This window comes from Palaemon carinicauda, chromosome 5 (assembly GCF_036898095.1).
Source record: "Palaemon carinicauda isolate YSFRI2023 chromosome 5, ASM3689809v2, whole genome shotgun sequence".
In the NCBI taxonomy this organism is placed as follows: domain Eukaryota; kingdom Metazoa; phylum Arthropoda; class Malacostraca; order Decapoda; family Palaemonidae; genus Palaemon; species Palaemon carinicauda.
The window spans coordinates 133,736,293-133,756,985 of record NC_090729.1 but is presented as its reverse complement, the minus strand read 5'-3'; the positions used below and the strand labels follow the sequence as shown (position 1 = coordinate 133,756,985).

The 20,693-nt window shown below is 42.0% G+C and overlaps 1 protein-coding gene across 1 annotated transcript in view; it reads left to right on the top strand.

Moving 5' to 3' along the window:
- Positions 1–20,693, top strand: part of Grx3 (Glutaredoxin 3) — a 112,054-nt gene that overhangs the window by 52,828 nt on the left and 38,533 nt on the right. The window contains exons 3-4 of the mRNA XM_068374092.1: positions 2,353–2,514; positions 6,600–6,732. Coding sequence (XP_068230193.1) covers positions 2,353–2,514; positions 6,600–6,732 — 295 coding nt within the window. The remainder of the gene's footprint in view (positions 1–2,352; positions 2,515–6,599; positions 6,733–20,693) is intronic.

The window sequence follows — 20,693 nt, the reverse complement described above, 5'->3', positions numbered from 1 at the left end:
TAATGTCAATTTGTAATGCTGGTCTCTACCCACCCCCCTGGGTGTGAATCAGCTATATGATCATCGGGTAAGTTTAATATTGAAAAATGTTATTTTCCTTAGTAAAATAAATTTTTGAATATACTTACCCGATGATCATAAATTAAAGGACCCACCCATCCTCCCCAATAGAGACCCAGTGGACAGTGGAGAAAATTGGTTCTTTGTTGACATCGAGTACTTGAGTACCTACTTGACAGATGGCGCTGTTGATGTACACCCCCACCTGTATAGCGATCGCTGGCGTATTCCGCCCGTAGGTTTTTCTGTCGGGCAGCAGAGCTGACAGCTATATGATCATCGGGTAAGTATATTCAAAAATTTATTTTACTAAGGAAAATAACATATTATTCTCAAATCTGGTCTTCAGATGCTGACTCTCACCTTAATATGTTGGAAAAAACTTGCAGTCTATCAAGTTGCTTATTCCTGTTCTTGATATTAATCTTTGGCACTGTTGTTCAGTACTTTATGTATTACTGTATTGTATAGGATTTTTCAGAATTCTGACCATCCTTTGCTTTCAGATCTTCCGAGACTGTACTATGCTATATGTATATAATACAGTACTAGGTATATGGTTAATTCCAACAGTGTTACTTTCTCCATCACAAGACTCAACACTACAGAATATTCTTGAAGTTTTATTCGAACTGTGATCAGATTGTGAAATGATCTTTGTAATCTCGTTGTTGAATTGGTGGAACTTCAGTTCAAACATTCAGTAAATGTTATATGTTGAACATGTTGACATTAGTTTCTCTTCTTGGTTTTTATGTGACATATTTATTTTAACTTTGTTACTGATCTTTAAATATTTTATAATTAATTTATTACCTCTCATATATTGTTTATTTCCTATCCTCAATGGGCTATTTTGCCCTGTTACAGTCCTAGTGCTTGTAGCATCCTGCTTTTACAGTTAGGCTTGTAACTTTGATTGTACACTGTACTGTAATAATAATGATAATAATAATAATAATAATAATAATAATAATAATAATAATAATAATAATAATAATAATAATAATAATAATGATAATAATAATAATAATAATAATCATAATATTACTGTAATAACTGGACACAAGGAAGTTTGGAAGGCAGTTTGGGACCTTCTCCATCCCTCCCCTGAAAGTCTAATATAAGGGATACAAAGATGAACTGCTTTTTTATCATTTGAGAGTATTTTGAAGAGCACTCAGTGACTTGGGACTGAGTACTAGGGACTCTACATTAGCACTGGCAGGATCAAGAAAGAAGTATTCAAGAACTCTGTCTTAAAGGCTTCATGAGACAGTGAAGGGAGTGTACTGTACATCTGGACCAATAAGAGGTCAGGGGTATTGGCCCAACAGTAACCTTAAGGAAGACCCTGTTGCTGGACCAGATATTGAAGGCAGGAGGCTGGAATTACCAGATACCTTTATATCTCTATCTGTGATAGAATACCACATCCTTGGTTACCTTTACTTTGGTCCTGTGATGGCTGCTCAACAAGTTGTATAGACATCCCAGCTCCCTCACTGGACACAAAGCATATGGTCTAAGCTAGTATTCCTGTTATAAGCATAGATTAAAAGGTAGAATGACTGGCTTTTCTGCTTATTGTTTCTTCCTCCCTTTCTTGGGGTTACAGCATCCATGGCTGTTACATGCTTATTTGGATGATGATGCTGGTAAGGTATTATTAATCTCCAACATCTCCCGTGTATAGGGAGAAAGGGTCATCCAAGACTTAGTGCCAGGTTTCTTAAAATGATACTTATCAGTCCCTAACAACTCATTCGTCCCAGTGGATAGATGTTACGAGGTTGCTGGAAGCATCTTCCTTGCTCCCATATAGGATCAGGAATCTTCCAGTTTTGATTCTACGGAACTTGCTCACATCAATTAGTTAGTCTCCTATATTAAAGGATGAAAGGTTTGAGCACTAAAAGCTTATGACCAAAAAGAAAATTTGGAAAATATTTTTTTAGCTCTACAAGCCCAAGTCTTTTAATTTAAACTTTCCACCTCAACCACCCTTCTCAGTCTTGCACCAAAAGTCAGCTTGGCTAGAGTGACAGGTAGGTGGGTGAGTCTTCTCTCCAGCACCCACTTAAGGTTAACTAACTACCTTATTAATAAATCAACAGCTGTTCTATCCCACGCTGAGGACATATTTATCAAAGGACTCGGGTTTGTATGTGTAGGCAAAATACAAATTACTTTTTAAAAATTATTTGTGTTGTAGAATTAGGGAAATTATTTTATGAGAATAAAGTCTAAGATCGTATTTACATTTCTAATAGTTTATAATGTTTACTTTAGGATGTGACCTTTGCAATCGTACCAGCAGAAGACCTGCCCGAAGTCAGCTTGAAATTCAACATTTCTGCCGTACCGACAGTTGTGCTGTTGCGTGGAGGACAAGTAGTTGATAGAGTAGATGGTGCCAATGCAGCTGACTTGACTTCAAAAGTCAAGGTGCAGGTTAGAATTTTAGATGAAAATTTGATTCATTATAGTATACTGTAGTGTAATGGTGCAGTCGTATGTGCTTATGTAGAAAACTACCTTCTGCAAAATTTGATTACCCACTGAAGTGCACTTTTACTTCCTTTGTTTCTACATATGATACAAACCATCGACCTTTAATAGGAGTATGGCTTCAGCAAAGCTGGAAGGGTCATTTAAACTTGACAAGGTAAACTGTGGTTATCCGTTGAGGGGGAGGTAGGCTCCTCCCACCCAACAGACAGAGTAAACCTCAGACTTCATCTTCCGGCCAAACAAAGTTTTTGGTGCCTGCATTGGGCTTTTATATTTTGCATTTTCTTTCAGATTGAATAAATATTCTTGCAGAGAGTTGTGCTGAAGGGATATTGATAAAAGCCAAAGATATGCAGTTTGCCTGATACGTGTCATTGTGTGACAGTTTCCTGTGCTATCTGCTAATTTTTGTCGGTTGGCATGTCTGTTGCTGTTCTATCCCTCTTATGTGTAGCCTTATAATGACGACAATAACGTTTATTTAAAGAAGTTGGTTTTCTTTAGACATGGTTGGTGCTCCCGCTGAAGGAATAATTTTGCTACCCTGAAAGAGTGCTGCTTTTCTTCTCTCCTTCAGTGCCTGCCAATTCTAGAAGGTGCTTAGGATGTGTAACCTAGTTGTGCTCTTGTGTCATTATTGACCTGCATGACTGAAAGGGACAAACTTCAGGTTCTTCCTTCACCTTGCCTCATCTTCATTAAGAATCTGCTGCAACTTAGAGAAGAACAACAAGTAGAAGACTTCTTCAAAGATGTCTAGGAAGACCGATCAATAGGTATAGTAGTTCGTTGGCTGTAGGCAAGAGAACGGTGATAGTGATGGCCAGTCCAAAGCACAGATCTTTGGACTGATACACTACTTCCAGGATGGAATGGAAGCACTTCACAGAGGCTTGATGGATGATTACTCGCCAGTTTACAAATCGTCACTGTTACCTTGGCTTCCTCCGCACCAAAAATCCAACTTTGATTACCCACTGTTGTTGAAGCATCTCAAAAATATATCGTATTAATTTGTTGATGTTTGTTCCTCTATAAAAACAAACAATCCTTCTTTAATAAGAACATGACTTCTGTGAAGCTAGAGCTGCCTTTAAAATGTAAATATGGTAGTTATAACTACTGACAGATGGTTTAATGAAAGCCCCACCCACTTGCACTTTTGACTTGATCCACAAGAAGTACGAACGTAGTTTTACTGCCTTTTAACTTTTGGCTTTTGATTCTTTTTTTTTTCTCCCTCCAGAGTAAATGAAGAGCAAGGATGTGTAGTTGCATCGAGGAAAAGCCAGAAAGAAGTGTGGCAGATTTATGCCCAAACCTTCCATTGATCCCCATCGTTCTGTTTTATGCAAGGGTTATGATTTTTGGCAGAAATTCTTGTGAGGAAGAGACTTTGACGTGTCATAAGGTAATTCCTCAGGGAAAATGGTAGTATCACCTTCCCTTAGTGGAAGTAATACTCCTCTGCCTTTGCAGACTCAGTGATAACCTGAACCTAAGGAAGTTTGACTTTCATTGTGCATTGCTGGTACTCCGTCAATAGGCAAGCTGCTTGAGGTTTGGCCTCCGTGTTGACTTCTGATAATTCCGACATCTGTATAGGAGCTGGAGGATGTGGCAACTTCTGATGTACTTTAGACTGCTGTTGAAGAAGCATCTTTGGTTTCTTACACCAATGGAACATCGTCGTTGGTCCCCAGACTTCAACCCTGAGGAAGGTTGGCAAGAAGACGACCACTAGCTCCTTTTCCTCATCTTCGTTTGATTTTTCTAATGCTGCTGCTTCAAAGAAGAAAAAAAGAAGTAGAAGTTCAGGAAAACTAATTGCAACAATTCTCCTGTGGCTCAGCAATTTCTCTTCTCATAAGTAGCGATATCTAAGTAGGCCAAAAGCATAAAATTTGCCCTTAAAAATACACAAACGAGAATATATTATGCTAGGCACATCTTGTTTGTGTGTACATTTTGTTTATGTAGAATATATTGTGTGTGTGTGTGTGTGGGAAAAGCAATAATTTTTTATTTGTGGGAAGGGTTGCACCACTGGTTAGTAAGTTACCCTGAAGTATGATGATTATGTCCTTATGATCCCCAGTGTTGAGGAAAATTACCACTAAAAGCCCGTACTTATGCATAGTGAAGTCTTCAATCAATTTCTATGATAAAACTTTAATGCCCGTTTTCTCAAAACTGACATTTTTTGGAGGAAAATTTCATCTACTTTTATTAACATTGACAAATTTTTGTCATTTAAACAGGAGGAGATGGGGGAATTTTAATGCCTACAATCTGTAAAAGTACTTTTATAAAAAAACAGAAAACTTCCATATGAAAAATAGTCACAATGGAAAGTATTTTTTATACATTGATAAAATGATACATATAAAAAATTGAAGTTCTGTGAAAATTTCCTATTTCCAAATTTTTGTATATAAAATTATCTTTCAAAATCTTTTTAAATGAAGGAAATCGAATGCAAAAAAAGTAATTTGAAGTAACCCCAGAATAACTTTGTTTTTGTGGGGTGAGTTGCTTTGTATAAAGTTATACCCAAAAATTGTACTTTCACAGTCTTTGTAATCCCTAACACAGTCATTCTCACTCTATATCTCTTTGTTTGTGTGTGTGTCCCGATCCCTTGGTAGATGTGGGTGACTCTCTTAACAGTTTGAAACCAGTGTCGTATGGTAAACTGAGATAGTGTGTGTGTTTGTGAGGAGGAGGGAGGAGAGGGTAGGCAAAGCTTTTCCTTGATAGTTTCCATGTCTGGCAAAACCATTTTTTCCTTCTTAGTACAGGGACAGGTGTTTATTATTATTATTATTATTATTATTATTATTATACCTTGCTAAGCTACAATCCTAGTTGGAAAAGCAGGATGCTGTAAGTCCAATGGCTCCAACAGGGAAAATAGCCAAGTGAGGAATGGAAATAAACTACAAAAGAAGCTTAAGAACAATAATATTGAAATAAATCTTTCATCTATAAACTATAAAAACTTGAAAATAGAAAAAGGATAAAAACTCCAAAATAACAACAGGAAGAGACAGAAGATAGAATAGTGTGCCCGAGTGTACCCTCAAGCAAGAGATCTCTAACCCAAGACAGTGGAAGACCATGGTATAGAGGCTATGGCACTACCTAAGACTTGAGAACAATTATTTCATTTTGGAGTGTCCTTTGCTTAGAAGAGCTGCTTACCATAGCTAAAGAGTCTCTTCTACCCTTACCAAGAGGAAAGTAGCCACTGAATAATTACAGTGCAGTAGTTAACTTCTTTAGAGAAGAAGAATTGTTTGGTAATTTCAGTGTTGTCAAGTGTATGGCGACAGAGGAAAATGTGTAAAGAATAGACCAGACTGTTCTGTGTATGGGTCGGCAAAGGAAAAATTAGCCATAACCAGGGAGAGGGATCCAAAGTAGTACTGTACTGTCTAACCAGTCAAAGCACCCAATTAGAGGTAGTATCTCAACTGGTGGCTGGTGTCTTGGCCAACCTACTACCTACCTATTCTTTTCAATTATAGTGATTTGTGATACAGTCCTCTACTGATATAAATTCTCACATTGTGTAATACACTAGAGCAAAATCTTGTACTGATGTGTGCGTTTGTTATAAGTTTTCCCAAAATATGTGCTTGAATACTATTTGAAATCCATTGTAGAGTCCTTTATGATATAATGTTAAACTAAACACTTTTCCATAGTGCCAGTAATGAAACTGGTTGCTGGTACCATAATAGTAAGCACACACTGTATGCTCCTGCTAGTGTACTCTCCCAGGCACTTGTCTACAAGCTATACATGGTCATTTTAGTTTTACTGAAGAAGATATTCTGTATAAAAGTTGTATGTTCTTGAAAGAGAGCAAATAATTTTCCAGATTGCAGATTTTGTATACTGTATTTGAATTTTGGAAGTATTAAAGGTCTCCCCATGAATGGAAGATTTAATTTGTCCTTCATTTTTGGGTTAAGGTTTCATTTCTTATCATTTTAATTAATTGTCCCATTTCTTGTCAGGCAGCTAAAACTTCCTTGGTGTCAACAGCTCCCGCAGTTCCTGCAGAAGATTTGAATACCAGATTAAAGAGATTAATCAATTCAGCAAAGTGTATGCTATTTATGAAAGGGTCTCCAGATGCCCCAAGATGTGGTAAGTGTCCATTTAAATGTAAATTTTTAAGTAGTTTGTAATTTATTCTTTGATTTAGTAGTGAGGCTACTTTTATCTTTTAAATGTTCTAGGTAGATGCCTCTAGCAATGTCATCTCAAAGTCAATGGCTAGAAACTATCAACAGACCTGTGTTCCTACGCATATACAAACCTTTCGACCTTTGGAAAGAGAAATTTCTTCACCGGAGCTTGAACAACTGTTGAAATTATATACAAGTTTGTTGTAGATTACCTGGCTCTTGCGGCCAGACATGTGCTGTTGTAAGGAGTTATTTAATGATAGATGGTGAGCAAAGACTTCACTTTCATCTTCACCCTCAATAAGTATGCTTGTACTGTTGCGTCCTATCCGTGGCTGTTTAATCTTTTTATCATACTTATAAGTTTGAATGGATGATTTTGGCTTTGTGTTAATATTGAAACAAATCAGGATTGTGAGTTTTGGTCGGACACTCACTGTGGACCTAGGGGCGTGACTTCACAATTATCCCCATTTACTGAGTGTAAAGTGTGGCCTCCCATTAAAGAGGGCTTAATCTTTGATGAGCGAGTTTTCTCCAGCATCATTCTTGACAAGGCCAATGACAGTGACAGAAAGACTGTTTTGTACTTTGTGCTCCTTATCGAATTAGCCGTTCATTGAAGTTTCTTAGTATATACCCCTTGTTTTCCTAGGGTTAATGCTTTAAGAGTAGGGAGAGCTCTGATCTACATGAGGGAGTTTTTTAGTCTTTGTTGAGTTTGAGTTGATCATTACTCTCCAAGTGCTGGAAGCTTTTCCTTGTAGATCACTTATGACGAATAATATAAGGAAGGCTTGGCCTTCCCTAGGCGTTACAGATAGGCTCTCAGTTTCTTTCATGATGGAGCTGGTAGCTAAGGCTACCTCTCCCTAGTGACCCCAGCACCAGTGAGTTGTGGTGATTCCTGTAGTTTGGACGACACCCCAGAGGCCTTCCACACCTGTGATTGTGGTTTGGTTTTGCTGGTGCCATAGGGCAAAAGAAAGCTTCTGCACTGGTGGTTGTAGTGATAAAGCCCAAAGTTGGGCAAAAGCTACCCTAGAGTTGTTAATCCTGTTTGTTTAGTGCCAGTATCCGTCACCTGCACTATTTGCTACAGTACCACTCACCCATGTGTTCATCAACCCTGTGCCCTTTACCTTTGGGCCTGTGGCTGTGACCTCACCGCTCGTGTCTCTCTGTTACGTATTTCAGTGAGTGTGCCTCATGCTTTGTTGTGACTGTGTTCCCTAATGTTGCAGTTCCTTTTGGAGCCACCCATATGGCTTCTTGCTTTGGGAGAGCTTTGTCTTTGATGGTTGCTCTGACCTCGACTTCTGTGCTGGTGAGAGGAAGAAGCAAATTTGCTTCTGTTTTAGCTTTTCCTCCTGCTTGTCCTCTTACAATTCTGATCTTGACACTTCTAATAAGTTAATGAAGTCCAGAAAGTCTAGGAATGTCATTTATAGTTACAGGAATAGGGCTCTAGATGACATCACCTCTCCTGGGGGTGGTGGACCATACTGGGTGGTCTCTGGCTCTGTGCTATGACCCCCTGAGGTCGATGTGTAGGGCCATGACTTGTGTTCCCTTGGTTACCCCTTTTTATTTTTATTACTAGCTATGATACAACCCTAGTTGGAAAAGCAGGATGCTATAAACTCAAGTGCTCTAGCAGGGAAAGTAGCCCTGTGAAGATGGGAAATATGGAAACAGAATAGTATACCTGATTGTATCTTCAAGCAAGAACTCTTAACCCAAGACATTGGAAGATCATGGTACAGAGGCTTTGGCACTATTCCAAATTGGAGAACAACGGTTTAATTTTGGATTGTCCTTCTCCTGGAAGAGCTGCTTACCATTGCTAAAGTCTCATCTACCCTTACCAAGTGAAAAGCAGCCAATAAGCAATTACAGTGCTGTAGTTAATCCCCCTGAGCAAAGAAAAATTGTTTGGTAAGCTTGATATAATGTGTATGAGGCAAGAGGAAAATGTGTAAAGGTTAAAGGTGTCTGGTTTTAGTTCTAGTTTCATGAGAATAGATGCTCACCAGAACGTCAGCCAGTCAAGCCTAACCCCCACTGTGGTGCCCAACCACAGCAATAACCTCCCCAGTAAACAGCTTAAACTCAGGTCCCCAGGCTGGGATCAATCTGCTGCCATACGAGTGCTAGGCAAATACGTTAACACGGGACTAGCCAGGAAGCTAGACTATTTTGTGTACGGGTAGACAAAGGAAAGAAAAATAAGCCATACCTAGAGAGGGATCCAATGTAGTACTATCTGGCCAGTCAAAGAACTCATTAACTCTAGCAGTAGTGTCTCGATGAGTAGATGGTGCCTTGGCCAAGCTACTGCTTTCTGACAGCCATTGAAAGAGCTTAGGTACTATTGAACGTCACAATAAAGGACTAATTGTTGGGAAGGGGTGTCTGTTATTGCTGATAATTCTTTATATCGAAAATATGTTTCCTGAAGAATGAAATCAAGCAAAATCATACTTAGTTGTATAGGCTACTAGCCTACTAAATATGCCCAACATCTAGAGTAACATAAAGACGAACAGCTGAAATTAACACGCTTTCGTTGTTCCCTCTTGGATGATATAATTAAGGAATGTGAATTAAATGAAACTCACAAAAACAAAGATTACTTCTAGCATGTGCCAAATGAAAAACATAACAAATATAGCTCAGGGAAACACTGCTAGTAATCTGGGAACTACCAAGCAGTGAGTCTCCCTATTAAAGGACAATGGTTTGTATGTCATATAGGAACTAATCACAAATTTTAAAATTATTTTGTATTTTTCCTAGCTATATAAATCTGAGTCCATTAACTTAACCACTTCTCAACCAGCCCTCTCAGTCCTGTGCCAAAAGATCAATAGTGAAGCTTTCTTGTCCGCACCCTCCACCATAATTTTAACCACTCTTTATATAATTTTAATGACCATCTGTGGCTCACACTGAAATATCTCCCTATGAAAGGACTCATGTTTTATATCTTGGAAAGATAAAAATGATTTTAGAAATTTATGGTAATTAAAAAGTTAAAAACTTTCACAAACCCTTATTTGCTAGGATTTCCATCTAAGGTTGAAGGTTATTCATGTACCATATTCCTTTATCTTTCTCCCTTATTAGTGATTGTAGGTATCCCTTGAATTACTCTTTAATGTATAGTATGTTGATGTACCATAAGTTGAAATTCTTTTCATTGAGTGAATAGCATTTTTTAGTGGTCAATTTTTTTTAAATATAAAGCCAAGGTGTTTTGTAACACCTGGCTGTTATGTTATACTGTACTATATAAGGGGACCTAGTTTAAGGCTCATAAGTACTATTGATGTCTTAGAATAAAATTGTTTATGTCCAAAATATAAAATTTGATAAATTGTTTTTCTCTATGCATGTTGATGAAACTAGTATGGGCTAGTTTATCAGTCTTAAATCATGTTGGGACTTGGCAGAAAAGGTATTATTTGTTTTTGTAAGTTGATTGCATACTAATCTGTTCATGCTAATGTAAAAGTAAAAAAAAAATCCAAGTTTCAAAATAGAAGCTCAATTTTTTACAACACTGATAAACAGTAAATATGGTTTCCCATTATAAGCACACTTATTTACCATACTTATGTTTTATTTCAACATAACCTATGTCACAAGTTGCATGTGTTGACAATTTAGCACTTGTGAAGTATTTTATTTCCTAAATCTTCTGTTACCTGAGGAGGTTACTTTTTAGTCTTAATTACCTGAGAAGGTTACTCTAGTTTGTTTCGACAAGAATACAGTCCTTCGTCCTATGATTAGGAGAATGATTCAAGCACAGCTGAAACTTGACAGTTGAAACTTGAAACGAGGAATCAGCAGTAGCAAATGATTACCATCTGGTGGCGTGGAATCCCCATCCCCTTGCAGGAACACAGAACAGTCACTTTGATTCCAGCCACCGAATAACACAGATGTGGTATCGGTTTCCCTTCAAACTTGGCTTTTAAAATTTCCTTTTTGTCTCTTGGACAAGGTTAAAGGCTGGGAGATACACCTGTTTCCCCGTAGCGAAACAGGTGAGCCACTCCCTTGGGATGAGTCTAGTTTCAGATCTTTTTCCTGTTGACAATACTGCGCTATGCCTTTGGAATTTCCTGGGGTTACAGGATTCTCCTTTCAGAGCACTGAACTTGAAGGGGAATAAAATTTCAGCATCTTATGACATTGTTATTGGGTCTGAACTTGAGCGGCCAGCTGATTTCTGCCCTTGTGTTAGACTTCCCTGATTGTCCAACCCCCAACCACCTACAAGTTCCACAAAGAAGACGGTATTGGGAGGAATGAGTTTGACAAAGAAAATGGTATTAGGAGGAACAAATTCCCCTTCCCTAATGTGAGACACTAATCTCTTCCGAGCAATATACCATGTGTTCCTTCCCATCCTAGTGCTCGCTCTCACGAGCAATGTCTCTGATCCCGCAGGGACACTACTAGTAGGAGTAAGGGCCTCGCCCTCATCTTCCTTTCATACAAAGTATCCTTGAGCTTTCGAGAGAGTGAGGGAAAAGATGCATATTAGAAGTCATTTCCTTAGGGACAGGCATTGGTACATGCTGTTTGTCAACCGGTGTCGGTCTCATACCGAAGGAGTTGCCCTAATGTCTCCAATCATTTTGAGGCAGAAGCATTATTACATAATGCAGGAATCTCATCCATCTCTGTGTTTGGACCAAGCGGCAACTACCCTGATCTTGTCTACGTTGGCTGAAAGACTTACTGCTGTAAGTGGTGCGGAAATGCCTTTGTCATTAAACTGATAGATTATATGAATCCTTTCACACTAGAGCGGAATGGATTTTTCGCTGTAGCAGCACTGCCTTGCATGGGTGGTGCCCCATTGGCTTTGCGCGGATTTGCTCCGCTGACAGTGACAGTTTGCTATTATATTCAGTACAAATCTTCACACCTCATGATTTTCTTCCGCCTCTTGTTGGGCGGGCATTAATAGGCCACGCTGTGCTTCTCATGGAAGTGAATGATAAACACACAGACATGGAAAAAAATATTGATATTGAATTACTTATGTCTTTAGTAGAAAGGAAACCAGTATTATGGACAAAAGTCTAAAAGAATACAAGTATTGGAGTTTTGTCACATTGGCTTGGAAAGAAGTTTGCTGTGGATTAAGGGAGGATTTTGAGAGTGGATGATAAAAAAAAAAATGAATTTGCTAAGTATATTCACTTTTCCATTTACAAACATTGTTATAGTAATTGTGGCAAACTAGTTTTTGGAAAGATATTTAGGAAATTGTATAATTTAATGTACAAATTCATAAATCCCACATTTGTATTTTAGAATATTGCAAACCCATGAAAAATCAGCAAATGTGTTTCTGATATCATTTGCGAGCGGTCACCGCAACATTGGGGTTTTCTTTTGCTCTACCTGCTGTACGGAAACTGCCTCGTGCAGAAAAAACGCACAGTCTGAAAGGAGCCTTACCCATAATATTTATGACTTTGGAGGCCACGGCACTGTCGACTCTTCAAGCTACACCATAGTTAGACCACTGGTCAGGGGCAATGGGGTTTTTTGGGCTCAAGCCATGTCGTCCTGTTGGAAGTTCCTAAATGGTAGCTTCCTTGGGTATATAAAACTATGGCGATATTCCCAGAGAATTTACCTTAAGGTACCCAGAATTCTAACTCCTGGAGCAAATATTCCTAATAAAAGAACCAGGGATATCGCGAAATATCAGAGGACGTATTCTTGACACGCCACATTGCAATCTGCACCCCGAACAGAGTTAACACTTCGAAGGGGTCAATTGGCAAGAAAACGAAAACGAGAAAGAAAAGGAGAGCCACTCGCAAGGTATCTCTCCTCTCCCGTTTTGTAAGCGTGCATTGCGCCGCTCATGGCGCCATCTGTATTCCTTTTTGCGTAGCTCAACAACTCGGTGTTTTTTCCCTATGTTTCTCGCAATTCTTGGATTATTTCAACTTATAATGTTTTCTCCAACTTCTTCTGCTTCTGATAAGTTGAGTATTATTTCTTTTATGTATAAATGTAAGCTCTTGGTAATTTTAAAAGTGATTTGATAGTGATATCGTTACAAGAGCTGTTGCCTTCCGGAGGCGTCCTGGACGCTGTCGCTCGCTAGGTATGAGTTATTTAGTTAGCCAGAGCGACGTTCCCGGCTGTTTTGCTTTAATAATTTTAGCTGTTTAGCGTTACATAGGATTTCTTTATATGATGCTTTGAGTATTTTTGTTTTGGCGATGGATTTGCTGATTCTGGCCTACGCTAGGCCTTGTAGCCTAGTCGTTTGGCCATAGTACTTTCCTGCATGATATTCAGATTTCCGAGTGTTTTTAAAAATTTTCATTGAAGCTTTAGGCAGTTTTATACATTTAAGATTATGTTGATTTCTTCCAAGATAGTATACGAATGATTTTCGGTGATTTAGGTAATCGATTATCTTTGCGCCTAGGCTAGTTGTCTGTGGGGCCTTAGTATACTTTCTCACACTCCCCGGTTGCTCTCTTCTCTTTGGAGAAGGTGTGCAATCCCTTTCCCTCTGTTTAAGCCTTGGGCTTAACCCTAATGGTTTATCTGAATTGACTTTAGATACAACTATATTAGGGTGTTTCTGTTCCTTCCTGTTTCCAGTAAGTCTGGCTTCAGGGAGGGGGCTGGACATCAGAGTTTTTAGTCTGAGTCTGTTTATGTCTAGCTTGTGGTTGAGATTCCCTCGCTAGACTAACAACAGACATAGGAGGCTTAGCCTCCTTAGTTCACTTTCGAAGGTTTCTGTACGAGATGATTCCTTCTTCTTGTGATCTAGCAGACTAGTCCTGTGTTGTTGTTCTCGGTGTGGTGGATAAGATCCTCTTTTCCGTGAATAACAACGCCTTCCTTGCTTTGGTTCCAAGGGAGGTGGCAAGTATTGCTGGCCTCCCTCCTCGGATCTCCCCTAGGCTAAGATGAGTTTTCTTGGCTGCGGGTGATTCATTATCAGAGCAAGGTTGGCAGGACCCTCTTCTCCCCTTCCCCCTCTTTCCTTTGTGATGGCCTAGCCATTGCATTCCTGTCCGTCATTCTACATCTGTACCTAGCATAGGTTAGGATGTGGGGTTGACTAAGTCCCTTGCCAGCCGGCAAGGGTCTTCTGCTTTGAGTGCTGCCCAGACCTCCCTTGGTCTCTCATCCATGTTTGTCTGTAGAGCCAGATGGCATTGGTCAGGAAGCCTGAAGTTATATTCTCCCCTTCCTTATGTGCACTCTTTTGGGTTGCCGGGTTATGAGGTAGTACAGTCTCTTATCCCGGCATCCATTCTGTTTTCTTCTAGTGTTGTACCCTAGCCCGGCTGCCGGCCACTCAGGCCGGCAGCCGGGCAGTCGGAGTTCTCTGGTTCTTTTGCTGCCGGCCGGCATTGGTTGTACACCTTTGCCGGCCGGCTATATATCACACCACTGTCTGCTGGCCGCTACGATTGGTGGCCGGCAGCCGGGTGCTATCTTGTGTAGTTGCCGGCCGGCACATGCATTTGAACCAGCGTTCTTCCACCTTATAGTTCTTAAGTAGTATACTTTGGAACTAGTTAAGGTGTGTGCTGGCCGGCACACTACCTTCTATACTGTAGCTAGTATTTTTCAGTATATACTGTAGGGAGAAAACTATAGTATAGTATTTGTTACAACACTAAGTTTTTCTAACACTTTTGTGTTGTCTCGCACAACCCTTTGGTGTAACCTTACAGATAAAGAAAGTGAGTTCTTTCTTGTCTACTATCCAGCATTTTAAAATCATTTTTTGGGTGTGAGCTACACCTGTTTCCTCTGGAAATTATTCTATGGTTGCTCTAGAATAGATTAACCATACGATTTTATTATCTGGAAGGTTGCAGCAATTGACTGTGCGGGAAATACAAGTGTGTGTCTTTCCTTTCTAGTTTAGTTGTGCTAAGCTATGTATATCCAGTGATACGTAGTTCACTTGATACTCATGGAATTTTCTTCTCTTTACAGGAGGACCATCCGAAGTGTGGAAGCGTTTTCTGCAACGTCCCCAGCAAGAACTTCTGCGGACATGATTTGTGTAGGAGACACGCAGTATGCACAGTCTCCAAAGATGATCTCCGGTATTGGGACCCGCAGGTATGTACCGTGTGCACAAACCTGATTACTGAGGCTTTTGATTCCCCTAAGACAGCGGAGTCAAGGGACGCAGCACGGGAGAAGCTTCATACCTGGGTAAGGGGCTTTCAGAAGAACACTTCTGGGCCCTATCTTCCAAGTGAGAAGATGAGGGCTTACCTTTTTCCCAGGGCGTCAGCTGATGCAGTGATTCCCCAGCCTCAAGTGGAGATACCAGTGGTTCAGATCCCGGTGGATGCTGAAGTCTTGGACGCCCTGCAGGACATCCAATTGGACGATAGGATGTCGGAGGTGTCCGAGCGTCTGGAAGAGGACCTTCTGGCAGAAGACCAGAATGAAGAGCAGGCTCCAGACAATGAAGAGGAAGAGGTCGACGAGGTGTCGGCTACTCTGGTTCAGGCCCCTGAACCTATTCCCTCAACATCGTCCTCTCTCCCAGATGAGCTGGGAAAGACCCTTTCCTCCATCGTTGGAATGATCCAACAGATGCAGAGGGAGAATAATGAGAAGGCGGCTGCAATGGAGCTGGAGATGCGGAGACTTGCAGCATCACGCGGGCCCCAGAAGAAGCTCAGCGTGAAAGACCTTCCCTTGTGCTCAGATGTTAACCCTTGGAAGTATGCTGAGCACATGCCTATGACGATGGGAAAAATCGTCATTTCAGAGAAGTTGGGCTCAGCCCCCCTTGAGGAGGTGGTATTCTGGCCCAGCAAGGAGACGTACCCGGACTGTTATGTCCGTCTAAGGAAGGAACCAGCCTCAAAGGAAGAAACAGAGCCGAAGGAGGTCATAGTTTTGGACCACGCTAAGGCTCAAGCTTTATTGTCAAGCTCGATGAAAGAGAGGGGCTTCTCAAACTCGAAGGTACCTGCTTTGAGTAAGAAGCACCCTTCCTTTGTGTCCTCTCCTTCTAGAGCCTTCCCCCTTTATGCAGAAAGGGTTTACGGCTGTGCTGAAAGCAGTCGAGGCAGGTAAGCCATGCCCCTCCTTAGAGGAGTGTAAACCTCTGTCTTTGGCCCTACCCATGGACCACAAGGACTGGAAGGACGTCCATCTTACCTTCTCAGTCAGGAAGTTGGAGGCTGATGTTGCCGGACGTCAGTTCGGTGAGAACCTCCCCAAGCTGTCTGACTTTCTTTTGCGAAGGGAGCTTGAGACAAAAGAAAGACTTGCTGCCTCAATGTCTCATCAAACAACTCTGGAGACAATGGCAAGTGACCCCAAGGTCCATGAGATGTTCATGGTAGTGGCTAAGACACACCTAGTCACAGTGACGAAAGACCTTTATACCTTCGTCAAAGCTAGGAGGGCTTGTAGGGAGTTCGTGTTCGCCTCGGCTGCGGTGAGGCACGAGCCAAGGAAGCTAATCTCCTCCAACATTTGGGGCAAAGACCTCTTCCCTAGTGAAGCGGTCAAGGAGGTTGTAGATAAGGCCGCCACGGAGAATAGAAACCTTCTCCAGAAGTGGGGCCTATCCCTCAAGAGAAAGTCTTCCCCGGATGAGGGTCCCCAACCAAAGAGGAAGACTAAGAAGACTAGGCTACCCTCTCTGCCAGCCAAGCCATTCAGACAGCAGCAGCAACAGCAATTTCCTATGCCTACAGTGCCCCAGATGATGGCACAAACCCCGACCACGTACCAGTGGGTACCCCAAGCTGTGTCGACGCAGTCTCCGGCATTTAACCCAGCGTTCGAAGGGCAGTCAACTACCTTTCGAGCGAAGCCTAGAGGAGCAGCCAGAGGTTCGTCTAGACGCCCCTCAAGGGGGAGGGGATTCAGGGGTGGTCGTAGTCAAGGAGGCAAGACCTCAGGACAACAGCAGTCAAAGTGAGATGATACTGGTAGGAAGGAGACTTCAGAATTTTCGGGATCGGTGGACCTTCGATCCCTGGGCCCTCAGCCTACTCAAGAATGGACTGGGTTGGAGCTGGTACAGCACTCCACCCCAATGCCCTCGATTTTTCCAACACTCCACCCCCGTTCTGGAGGAGTACATTCAAGAACTGTTGGAGAAAAGGGTAATCCGAAGGGTAAAGTCCATCAAATTCCAAGGGAGGCTGTTTTGTGTTCCCAAGAAGGACTCAGAAAAACTCAGAGTCATTCTGGACTTGTCGCCACTCAACAAGTTCATCGTGAACTGCAAGTTCAAGATGCTAACACTGCAACACATAAGGACCTTACTGCCCAAGAGGGCATTTACCGTCTCCATAGATTTGTCAGACGCCTATTGGCTCGTTCCAATCAATCGTCAACTCTCCCCCTACCTAGGGTTCAAGATACATCGAAGACTCCACACCTTCAGAGCCATGACATTCGGGCTAAACATAGCCCCAAGGATCTTCACAAAGCTTGCGAGCGTAGCTCTCAAACAATTACGCCTAAAGGGAATCCAGGTGGTAGCCTACCTGGACGACTGGCTAGTGTGGGCAGCATCCAAGACAGAATGTTTGCAAGCTTCCCTACAGGTGATCCAGTTCCTAGAGTATCTAGGCTTCAAGATCAACAGAAAAAAGTCTCGACTTCCTCCATCTCAAAAGTTCCAGTGGTTGGGAATCCACTGGGACCTAGTGTCACACCAACTCTCCATCCCGGCGAAGAAGAGGAAGGAGATAGCTGGTTCTGTCAAGAGACTTCTGGATTCCGAAAGGATATCAAGACGCGAACAGGAGAGAGTGCTGGGTTCTCTCCAGTTTGTCTCAGTAACAGACCTGGTGCTGAGAGCACAGCTAAAGGATGCAACCGGAGTTTGGAGAAGTTATGCATCAAACGCGCGAAGAGATCTGATAAGACCAGTTCCGCTTCGTCTACGTACGCTTCTCAGGCCTTGGTCCCAAGTCAGGCAACTAAAGAAGTCGGTACTTCTTCAGCCACCTCCCCCCTCATTGACTATTCACACAGACGCCTCGAAGGAGGGGTGGGGAGGTCATTCTCATCGGAAGAAGGCCCAAGGGACTTGGTCCAATCTATTCAAGACATTTCACATAAACTTTCTGGAAGCTATGGCAGTACTCCTTACTTTGAAGAAAGTCTCCCCTCGTCGCTCGATCCACATAAGGTTGGTGCTGGACAGCGAGGTGATTGTGAGATGCTTGAATCGACAAGGATCGAGGTCACCACCACTCAACCAGGTGATGTTGGCCATCTTTCGACTAGCGGAAATGAAGAAGTGGTACCTGTCGGCAGTTCACCTTCAAGGAGTCCGCAATGTGACAGTGGACGCTCTATCCAGGTTCACACCGATAGAGTCGCAATGGTCCCTAGACGCAGGATCATTCTCCTTCATCTTGAGTCAAGTCCCAGAACTGCAGATAGACCTCTTTGCGACGAAAGACAACAAGAAGTTACCCCTTTACGTGTCCCCGTACGAGGATCCCATGGCGGAAGCAGTGGACGCGATGTCCCTTGACTGGAACAGATGGTCCAGGATTTACCTGTTCCCTCATCACAACCTTCTGTTGATGGTCCTCAACAAACTGAGATCTTTCAAGTGAGTAGCGGCAATAGTGGCTCACAAGTGGCCGAACAGCGTGTGGTTCCCTACGGCTGAAGTGTCTACCGTTACCAGATCCAGTTCTGATTCAGCGAATCCAGAAGTCGACTGTCTGCGCTTCATCACAGAAAACCCGGAACCTGCAGCTCATGATTTTCTCTCCCTAGCGGTGAGAAAACGTTTCGGGACTTCGAAAGACAGTATAGACTTCCTCGAGGAATATAAGTGCAAATCTACTAGAAGGCAATATGAGTCATCTTGGAGGAAATGGGTGGCGTTTGTCAAGGCGAAGAATCCGCAAAAGATCTCGACGGACTTCTGCTTATCTTTCTTCATCCACCTCCATGGTCAAGGGTTAGCAGCCAACACAATATCAACGTGTAAATCTGCTTTGACAAGACCCATTTTATATGCCTTCCAGGTCGACCTCACTAACGATATTTTTAATAAAATTCCGAAAGCCTGTGCTAGGCTCAGACCTTCAGCACCTCCAAAGCCCATTTCATGGTCTTTAGATAAAGTTCTTCATTTCGCTTCACTGTTGAACAATGAGGAGTGTGCTTTAAAGGATTTGACCCAAAAAGTTATTTTCCTATTTGTACTCGCGTCGGGGGCCAGGGTTAGTGAAATTGTAGCCCTCTCGAGAGAGGAGGGTCGTGTTCAGTTCTTGGATGGGGGAGAACTGAACCTGTTTCCGGATCCTACGTTTCTCGCCAAGAATGAGTTACCCACCAACAGGTGGGGTCCCTGGAGAATCTGCCCTCTGAAAGAAGATGCATCTCTATGTCCAGTGGAATGCCTAAAGGTCTATCTTCGTAGAACTTCAGACCTCAGGGGAGAAACATCAGGCTCAAATTTATCACTGAAACAACTTAGGGCGAAAATCACCTATTTTATTCGCAGAGCGGATCCAGACAGTACACCCACAGGTCACGATCCGAGGAAAGTTGCCTCATCCTTAAATTTCTTTAATTGTATGGATTTTGAACATCTTCGTTCATATACTGGCTGGAAGTCTTCCAGAGTGTTCTTTCGTCACTATGCGAAGCAAGTGGAGCAACTAAAGAGGTCTGTGGTAGCAGTGGGTTGCGTCGTTAACCCTGCTGTTTAACTCTGCGAGGAACAGTGGATTTAATTGGGACCATTAATTCAGGGGTGAGTGTGTAGTTACGAACTGTTCTACAAACTAAGTGTTAGGGCACTGGGTTGCCCACATTGACTGTTCCACTTTCAAAGGTGAACCTAGCATAAGTGCAGACATGTGTGCCGAGCGTTTCCAACGCTAATGTAACTGATTAGTAATACAGACTTTTATAATTTGGATACCTCGGTATGTTAAAAGTGGAGCTAATGTTTTTCTTTCAGATAAACAAGTTTCTGTTTACTATCATGCTTATGCTTATTTGTTGGTTATCCTCCTCTTATATTTATATAATGGTTGTTTAACCTGTTTTATTTATTGTTTGTCAATAAACTAGTTCTTGGGAACCTCGCGTCTCCTTCACCTGTGTCAATTTATTTGATATAATTTTGCATTACGTTCTATGTATATTTATCTGGGATAATTCTAATAGATTGTTCCTTTATGCAAGCATTTGTTGCATTGGTTTATGCTTTCCCTTGGCGGGAGGACTCCATGCCCTGAGGGGACGGTGGCGGATATGCAAGTTTTCCGCCTACTCGGATATAAACCTTTGTCCAATCCGGTATTGAACGGAGAACTGGTTGATATTTCATATTGACTCAGTGGTTCTTTACAAACTATGCTTTACATGATATAGGGTGAGACCACTATTTTGGATTGTCTGTTATTCATACATAGGTATATGTACTCTTCGAGACTTTTCCAGAGTCTAGTAGGACTCTCCCCTGTAGGGGGCAGGAAGCACTAACATGGTCTATGGTTAGTTGAAAAGATGTATGACGGTAACATCTTAGGTCTCTAGGTCTAGTTGGCCGGGAAATACCTTCAGGGAGTACGGCACGTTTTGAGAATCCACAGATACAGTAATGCTCTGGTATACTTCCATCAGGACGACATGGCTTGAGCCCAAAAAACGGATTTTGAGCGAAGCGAAAAATCTATTTTTGGGTGAGATGGCCATGTTGTCCTGATGGACCCGCCCTTCCCTTTCTTTTAAAGGGCTGTAGGTCCCCTCCCTACATACAGTATCTGTAGCACCTAGTGTATCGCTACAAGGAATACAGATGGCGCCGTGAGCGGCGCAATGCACGCTTACGAAACGGGAGAGGAGAGATACTTTGCGAGCGGCTCTCCTTTTCTTTCT